General features: G+C 49.2%; 2 protein-coding genes across 8 annotated transcripts in view; one reads left to right on the top strand and one right to left on the bottom strand.

Annotated features, from left to right (window-relative positions):
• Window positions 1-1,053: 1,053 nt before the first annotated feature.
• Window positions 1,054-6,039, top strand: MSTO1 (misato mitochondrial distribution and morphology regulator 1). 2 transcript variants are annotated; one of them, XM_066362242.1, is made up of 14 exons: window positions 1,054-1,179; window positions 1,290-1,425; window positions 1,850-1,919; window positions 2,007-2,082; window positions 2,805-2,859; window positions 2,946-3,084; window positions 3,256-3,373; window positions 3,687-3,821; window positions 3,929-4,081; window positions 4,300-4,431; window positions 4,685-4,869; window positions 5,103-5,207; window positions 5,291-5,403; window positions 5,693-6,039. In XM_066362242.1, exons 1-14 carry the CDS (start codon window positions 1,096-1,098, stop codon window positions 5,905-5,907), a joined length of 1,716 nt encoding a protein of 571 aa, XP_066218339.1. In that variant the 5' UTR covers window positions 1,054-1,095; the 3' UTR covers window positions 5,908-6,039. The 2 variants fall into 2 exon arrangements, with proteins under 2 accessions (XP_066218339.1, XP_066218340.1); XM_066362243.1 differs by having other exon boundaries at window positions 5,668-6,039.
• The window catches only part of GON4L (gon-4 like), a 105,878-nt gene continuing 100,293 nt past the window's right edge, over window positions 2,963-8,547 (bottom strand). For all 6 annotated transcript variants that reach the window (XM_066362234.1, XM_066362233.1, XM_066362236.1 and 3 more), the window contains 6 exons: window positions 8,150-8,360; window positions 7,043-7,670; window positions 6,851-6,953; window positions 6,332-6,477; window positions 5,454-5,550; window positions 2,963-3,054 (listed from right to left, as the gene is read on the bottom strand). In XM_066362234.1, the coding sequence (XP_066218331.1) occupies window positions 5,502-5,550; window positions 6,332-6,477; window positions 6,851-6,953; window positions 7,043-7,670; window positions 8,150-8,360 (1,137 nt within the window). In that variant the 3' untranslated portion in view covers window positions 2,963-3,054; window positions 5,454-5,501. The remainder of the gene's footprint in view (window positions 3,055-5,453; window positions 5,551-6,331; window positions 6,478-6,850; window positions 6,954-7,042; window positions 7,671-8,149; window positions 8,361-8,547) is intronic.

The following is an 8,547-nucleotide window of genomic DNA, read 5'->3' as shown; positions in this document are numbered from 1 at the left end:
AAGTAGGAAACTCAAGGGAAACATCGGGTTTTCTAACAAGGTTTTATTTTTGCCTGAAGCTTCAGAATCCCTTCGAGAATAAATAAAAGCTGCACGAGCAATAAGAAGTAGGGTGAGTGCTCGCTTTAGCAGCACATACACTAAAATTGAAACAGAGGCCCTGGCCGGTTGGCTCAGTGGTAGAGCGTCGGCCTGGCGTGCAGAAGTACGGGGTTCGATTCCTGGCCAGGGCACACAGGAGAAGTGCCCATCTGCTTCTCTACCCCTCCCCCTCTCCTTCCTCTCTGTCTCTCTCTTCCCCAACCGCAGCGAGGCTCCATTGGAGCAAGGGTGGCCAGGGCGCTGGGGATGGCTCCTTGGCCTCTGCCCCAGGCGCTGAGCGACGCCCCGCAGGGGCAGAGCATCGCCCCCTGGTGGGCGTGCTGGGTGGATCCCGGTCGGGCGCATGCGGGAGTCTGTCTGACTGTCTATCCCCGTTTCCAGCTTCAGAAAAATACAAAAAAAAAAAAAAAAGAAAGAAACAGAAGACTAGCACGGCCCCTACTCAAAGGCCACTGGCAAATTCATGAAGCTGGCCATATTTTATTTTATTTATTCATTTTAAGAGAGAGTGAGAAGGGGGTAGGAGCAGGAAGCATCAACTCCCATATGTGCCTTGACCAGGCAAGCCTAGGTTTTCGAACCAGCGACCGCAGTGTTCCAGATCGCTTTATCCAATGCGCTGCCACAGGTCAGGCCAAAGCTGGCCATATTTTAAAAAACGTTTGGTTAGCGCTGCCAGAGAATCCACGTGAGATGCAAAGAAAACAACACCAACAAGGCTCCAGCTTGGCGAATAGGTTCCGGAACCTACAACTTCCGTCGTGGAACCCGCCCCTTGACAGTCAAGAGTAAGCAGGACTGGTCCACGACAGGAAGAGGCGGTATTGTGGGGCTGTCTTAAAGTCCAATGAGTCGCTTATCCTCTAAGGAAAATACATTTGTGGACCAATAGGGAGCAGAGAACATGGCCCCGCCCACAAGCCAGCAGAGCCAATCGGTTGAAAGTAGCGAGTGGGCAGGAGGCGACTTTACAAGCCGGTGAAGCCGCGCAGCATGGCGGGCGGGGCAAAGGAGGTGCTCACTTTGCAGTTAGGACATTTTGCGGGTTTCGTGGGAGCGCACTGGTGGAATCAGCAGGTGAGGTCTTTAGGCGGCTGCCCCAGCGGAGCTTTTCCAGATCCCTCGTCCTTACTCCCGGCTTGGCCACATGAGCCACTCCCGAGTCCAGTCCTTCTGTGCCTCTACAGGATGCTGCACTGCGCGAACCGACCCATGCCCAGGAGCCCCCGGGGGAACTATGCCCCGATGTCCTGTACCGGATCGGCCAAACGCTACACGGCCAGGAGACATACACGCCCAGACTCATCCTCATGGATTTGAAGGGTGAGGCGGTGGCCGGGGTCAGCCAATGCCCATTTTCTTCTTCTAGGGCGGAGTTTCTAGCATCCCTAAGCTTCAAGATTTTCCGAACATACTAGGCTCAAGGGCAGAGATAACCTCAATATTCAAAAAACCCCACGGACGCGACAAGGCAAAACTTCATCCTGTTCAAGACCCATCTCTGGAATGGACTGCTTGTCCCTAGAGACCCTTGGGTGTGTTCTCTGTCCCAGGTCCCACAGCTAAAGATGGAATCTAGATTCTCTTAGGCAAGTCTTTTTTCCCCCCAACTCATGTATATAGTCAAGAAAACTTGGAAGCGCCAAGTGCTGGAGGGATGGTGACAGCAGGTTGTCAGGTGAGCAGAGGAAGGTTAGCTGAAGGCTGGGAGGGCTTTAATCTAACATTGCCTGGTTTTTTTGTGCAGGTAGTTTAAGCTCCCTAAAAGAAGAAAGTGGACTCTACAGGGACAAGCAACTAGACGCTGGAATAGCATGGTATTTAAGATTTGGAGAAGGGTGGAAAATGTTTACGGGAAGCTGGAAAACAAATGGAAACTATGACCAGTCTTCAATTCCTTTCAGGCAGGGGAAGCTCACCACACACAAAGAGGAACTCTGTTCCAAGAACCCTTATCTCCAGGATCTTCTGAGTGCAGAGGTGAGGGTCTCTGCCTGAACTTTTTTCAGTTTTTTAATTTCTATTTGAGATTTGTTGTTCCACTTATCTAAGCATTCGTTGGTTGATTTTTAAAAAAGATTTTATTGATTTTTGAGAGGAGAGAGGGAGAACAGTGGTAAGGGGGGCAAGGAGAGGGAAGCATCAATTCATAGTTGCTTCTCGCATGCGCCCAGCAAGCTCAGGGTTTAGAACCTGCAACCTCAGCATTCCAGGTCGACGCTTTACCTACTGAGCCACCACAGGTCAGTTCCATGGGATCATTCTTGTATGTGCCCTGACCAGGGCTAGAACCTGCAATGTTGATGTAACTGAGCTACCTGGGCAGGTTTTTGTTTTTTTTCCAAATTATAAGAAAAAGTTTAATTAGAAAGTCACAGACTTAGGAAAAGTGAGCTGTAGAAGAAATGGGCTAAGGAAACAAGTTAGAGATGCAAAAAAAGGGCCTTTGGGGCTGGGGAGGGGGAGCGAGAGACTTTTAAAGCCAGTGCTACCACCAGAGTGCCTTTCCCGGAGCAGAGAAATAGAGGATTTTTAATCTTAAATGCCTTAGAATAGTATTTTGGAAAAAAGCACTTTTCTTCCTCAAGGACTACATGAACAGAAAGAGGGTGATAGGGTGTGGCCAGCAAAATCAGGGGGGGATAAATCTTTTGCCTTTAGACTGCCTGGAACTAAATGTAGATTTTTCTCATCCCTTCTAGGGAGTCCTGAGTAGTGATGGTATCTGGAGGGTCAAATCCATTCCCAATGGCAAAGGTGAGACTTGTCCAGATACTGCAGGATAGGGAACCAGGCAGAACAGGAACATGGAGAAAGGTGTATTTCTTTGGCTTTTTCTTCAGGTCTCACACCACTCACCACTACTACAACTCCAAAGCCACTCATCCCCACAGAGGGCAGCATCAGAGTCTGGTCAGACTTCCTCAGAGTGCATCTCCATCCCCGGAGCATCTGTGTGATTCAGAAATACAACCATGATGGGTAGGGGGACCCCCAGAGACCGAGGCAAGAAACTATAGAAGGTCTCCACCAATGTTGGACGAGGCTCTTGAAGCCCATCTTCTCCTCCCTCCCTGAAACAAGAGATTTTGGGATGGGGGTGTGGAAGAGAAGGGAGTACTTTAAATTTTGAATTGTGTCTATGTATGATAGGGAAGCAGGTCGCCTGGAGGCTTTTGGCCAAGGGGAGAGCATCCTGAAAGAACCCAGGTACCTGGAAGAACTGGAGGACAGGCTGCACTTCTACGTGGAGGAATGTGACTACCTGCAGGTAGCGCTGTGGCATGGTGGATACTGGGGTAGAAACTCTTCTCATCCTACTATCTTTTTTTTTTTTTTTTTTTTTTAAATTTATTTTTATTTTATTTATTCATTTTAGAAAGGAGAGAGAGAGACAGAGAGAGAGGAGAGAGAGACAGGGGGGAGGAGCTGGAAGCATCAACTCCCATATGTGCCTTGACCAGGCAAGCCCAGGGTTTTGAACCGGCAACCTCAGCATTTCCAGGTCGACGCTTTATCCACTGTGCCACCACAGGTCAGGCTCATCCTACTATCTTTATCTTTCACCGCTCACCTCTCTTCAGGGCTTCCAGATCCTGTGTGACCTGCATGATGGCTTCTCTGGGGTAGGTGCTAAGGCTGCAGAGTTGCTACAAGATGAGTATTCAGGGCGAGGAATAATAACCTGGGGCCTGCTCCCTGGTCCCTACAGTCTTGGGGTGAGTAGAACTTGGGAAGAAAAAAACTCACAGGGTATGGAGGGAAAAATCAGGAAATGATAGCCCATTGAGAAAGTTGCTTAAAACAAACCATTTTCTTTCATTAGGAGCCCCAGAAAAACATCTATCGTCTGTTAAACACAGCTTTCGGTCTGGTGCACCTGTCTGCTCACAGCTCTCTGGTCTGCCCCTTGTCCCTGGGTGGGAGTCTCGGACTGCGACCTGAGCCACCGGTCAACTTCCCTCACCTGCATTATGACGTAAGGCTTGGTGCTCTTGTTTTGACTGCTAGTGACAGGGACCCCAGCATGTTCACCAAGCAGCCTGTTACTGGCTCTATTCTCAAAACCTCAGCTTGAATTCAGTTATGATGCGGCCTCTTAGAGCACTGTCCTGTGCTTGTCTGTTACTGTTATGCCTCCAACTATCTTTTCCAGAGTTGAAAGACCAAGTATTCTTCCCAATCTCCTCTCTATAGGCCACTCTGCCCTTCCACTGCAGTGCCATCTTGGCTACAGCCCTGGACACGGTCACTGTTCCTTACCGCCTACATTCCTTACCAGTTTCCATGGTTCAACTGGCTGATATGCTAACCTTCTCTGGGAGAAAGGTATGAAGCTTTTTGAGAGGTGGAGTCAGAACTGAGTAAAAGCTCTATAACTTGATTTTTTTTTAATGTTCAATGATTTTGAAAGAGAGGAAGGGAGAGAGAGAGAGAGAGAGAGAGAGACAGGAACATCAATCTGTTCCCATATGTGCCCTGACCGGGAACAAACTGGCAACCTCTGTGCTTCTGGACGATGCTCTCATCAACTGACCTATTTGGCCAGGGTTCTAACTTGACTTTGTCCTTAACCTTTAAGGTGGTGACAGCTGGAGCAACCATCCCCTTCCCTTTGGCTCCAACCCAGTCCCTTCCTGATACCCTGGTGCAGTTTGGAGGGGCCACCCCATGGACCCCACTGTCTGCATGTGGGGACCCTTCTGGAACACGCTGCTTTGCCCAATCAGTGGTGCTGAGGGGTCTAGACAGAACATGCCATACCAGGTGAGGACTGGTGGTCCCTAGGAATCCTTGTCAGACTTTTGTTTCATGTCCTTTCCCCCTAATACCTCTGAACAGTCTCATGGCATTGCCCCTCTCCTCTTCCCTCTGCCCCACTTAAAAAAAAAAAAAAAAAGACTGAGCATCCTGATTCAGCCAGTGGCCTGAGAACATAATTCCTAGTTTCTTATTCACGCTGCCCTAGATGAAAGGTGATTTTGGCTTTGTTCTGGCAGTCATCTCACTCCAGGGACACCTCTGCCCTCCCTGCTCCATGCATGCACCACTGGGGAAGAAGTCCTGGCCCAATATCTGCAACAGCAGCAGCCTAGAGTCAGGAGGTCAGTAAAGGCTTGCTCCTCCTCTCCTTCCAGACCTCAGACCTCCCTTGACCCTTTCTCAACTGCTGTTCTCTTGCCCCCAGTTCTTCCCATCTGCTGCTGACTCCCTGCAAGGTGGTTCCTCCTTATCCCTGCCTCTTCTCTTCAAGCTGCAGCGAGAAGAGTTTGGTTCTGGATGATCCGCCAAGTGGGACAGGTATGTGTAGGTGAAGAAAACCAAGATTTTAAACATGGGAGATGTTTTACCTGTCACTTCCTGGATAAGTTACTTTAAATGGTCAGACATTTCTTTATTCACTCTGATTCCTGAAGAGAAGTGTTCTTCTTCTGCAGTACTAGTATACTAAGGGGACGACACACAAAATTTTTTGAGTTTTACTTTACAATCAAGTTAACTAAAGAACCAGACTTCCCTATCTATGCAACAGAGTCTCAGGGTAGAACAATAATCTGACGACAGGTCTCCCTTTTCTCTTCCTCCACAGCAGTGGAGAGCATCTCAGTGCTTGCGGCCCTCTGCTCCTCTTCATCCTTGAACCGGGCCCTGGGAGACTTGGCCAAGGAGCTCACGAAACTCGACCTGCGGCGCTGGGCCAGCTTCCTGGATGCCGGAGTGGAAGAGGGGGACCTAGATGAGCTGCTGCAGGAGCTGTGCAGTCTGGCCCAGTGCTACCAGGGCAGTGACAGCCTCGTGGACTAAAGTTCTAAGAAAAGGAAAGTACTAGTTTACAATAAAAAGTGTTGGATGCAGGAGCTCAGTATCTTGGGACTGGCCACCAACACGTGCACTTAAATTGAGAAACACCGTGCTTTCAATCACAATAACTGTGTACCATCCGGACAAAAAATGTGAAAAGGGTAGAAGTGGAGCTGAGCCCCACTCTCCCTCAACGGTATTTACAAAGTAATTTCTAAAGGCTTCGTCACAGACCTAGAGTGAGACAGAGGATGGCAGAGCCACGCACACCCTCAGCCTTTTTTCTTGTCCTTGGCCCCTGCTCCTTCAGCTGTGTATACTGAGTTCAAGGTGTATGCAAGCAAGGAACAAACCACCCTCCCCTCATCAGAGTGCCTGTGGGGTTTGATCCTATGCACACGACACCCACAGGCTCGCTGAGTCTCACTCATCCAGCTCCTCCTCAGACAGAAGGTCCCCATGGTCAGATAACTGGTCTGCATTGCTGGTGCTGGCTGCATCATCCTCATCCTCAGAGCTGGCCTCACAGGCGGTGTGGAAGAGCTGCATGAGCTCCCGGAAACGGTGGGAGACCTAGGAGGAGAGGTGAAAGGCTGTGTCCCTGTTCCTAAGTTAGTGACATTTTAACATTAAGCACTACATACAAAGTTGAACAATCTTATTTGTTCTACACAGGTTGTGAAGGCTATGTTCTCCTAGACTATGAAACTCAGGTTCAGTGGCTAAATTTTTTTCCCAAAGTCCTAAAACAAAACTAGAATGGGATCTCGGGACCTTTCTCTTCTAGAACCACTACACCCTGACAAGTCGAGCCCTTTCTCAAGGCAGACCTCTAAAATGAGCAGTTGGTGCTTTCTCTTAGTTGGCCAACCCATCCTCTTTATGCCAGGCCCTCTCCTTGGTTCCTCTCGGGTTCGAAGCTTTTTGCAGGGCTGCACCCACTCACCTCCATAGGAGTCTTATTTCCTAGCTGCTGGGAGATGATGCGAAAAGTCTGGGGCTGTGCTCCCTGCTCCTGGCACATGGTGAGAATCACACGGTCAGCTTCCCTGTAACCCATGTATCATGATTAGTCCTAAATTAGTAACATGGATGTGGTCCATATGCTTTTCACACACACAGCTCCATCCCTACCTACCTTGTCCACAGGACCACCTTTTCCCCAGTGGAGCTGACCTTGCTGTTGTTCGCACACACAGTGACTTCTGTGGCCTTTGGCTGCTGCTCCCCCTCTGGACCCTTGACCTGTATCCCACTGTCCTTAGCCGAACCTCCTGCAGGGGTTTTGGGAGAAGTCTCTGATGTGTCAATTCCTGATGAAGATTCGTGGACAAGGGACTGCTTGTCTGATGTCTTCAACCCAACTCTGCTCGAAGGTAGCCAGCTCTCTTGAATATCTGGTTTCCCAGACACCTGTCTTCTTCCTGAGTCTCTGGTCCTTGAGGAAACGTGACTCCGGAAGGAAGCAGGGGATTCAACAGCTCCAGGCCATTTCTGAGTTTCTGAAGTATCCCAGACACGCACGGAAGTCTCAGAGCCGCTCACTTCCTTATGGGCCTCCCCTTCATGCTGAAGCCTGGGGGATGCCTCAGAGCAGGAGAGAACCTCAGGTGCAGCCTGGTTTGTCTTAGTGGTGTTTAGAACAGTTCCAGTTTTGGAGGGAAGCTGAGGAGTCTCTGGTGAGCAGGGCAGTGTGTCATCCAGGAGTCGCCCTTCTGTAAGAGTCAGTTCTTGAGGGGACAGCAAAGTGTTCCCCACTGACAATCCTACTTAGGAGAAAAACAAAGATCTAAAAGTATGGAAAGGATAGAGATGCACCTAAGAATTACAAATTACCACAGAGTCACTCTGCTGAGCTACTGTAACAAAATTCTAATCTGAAAGAGTGAGGTGGGGGTCAGGGCTAAAGTCACTAATAAAATAAAATCTGCCTGCCAAAGCTGAGAATGCTGTTTTTAGAATGCAAATCACAAAGGACTCGAGATAAAGGGAAGGGATTCAGGAATGGGAATAGGAAAGGTTGTATCACATGATTTTGCAGCACTCATAGTTCTGCAAGAGAATTGATGCCACAGGAAAGAAAATTAAGGCTGGACAGGAGAAGGGTTTTCTATTGGTTCATTAGTAAGAGAGGTGGTAGTCTATACCTGAAAAGACTTATTTATCCAGGTTTAAAGATGTTTTTGCTAGAAGTATGTGAGAGTAAGAAATAAAGAAAGGCTGGGCTGGCAGCCGGATTACTCACCTTGAATGGGCAGCTCTCCCTTTCGGGTACTCCTGCCAGTCCTGCTCTGGGTTGCCTCAGTGGTTTCTCGTTCCTCTGGGGCTTCCTCCTCCACCATGCCTTTGCCCTCCCCGGCTTCCTTAGCACCAAGCATAGGACTCGCCTCTCGGTTGGGGCTGCTACCCACCAACTCATGCAGCTCCTTGGTCTTGTATGATTTGCTGTCACAGACCTGCAGGGATGACCTTGTGGATAACGAGTCTCCTGACCTCCTTTGTCTTAGGGGCCAGCAAAAGAAAGAGGCCCTGCCATGATGCTCAACAAGTCAATGAAGGTGCATACCTGCTCCAAGGATTTTTAAATGCCCAGAATAGAGTGCTGGATTCAACCATTCCTTTACCTAAGGACTGTATTTTTGC

The sequence above is a fragment of the Saccopteryx leptura genome, chromosome 2 (assembly GCF_036850995.1).
Source record: "Saccopteryx leptura isolate mSacLep1 chromosome 2, mSacLep1_pri_phased_curated, whole genome shotgun sequence".
Classification (NCBI taxonomy): Eukaryota; Metazoa; Chordata; class Mammalia; order Chiroptera; family Emballonuridae; genus Saccopteryx; species Saccopteryx leptura.
The sequence above is the reverse complement of the archived record's forward strand: the minus strand, read 5'-3'. Positions and strand labels throughout refer to the sequence as shown.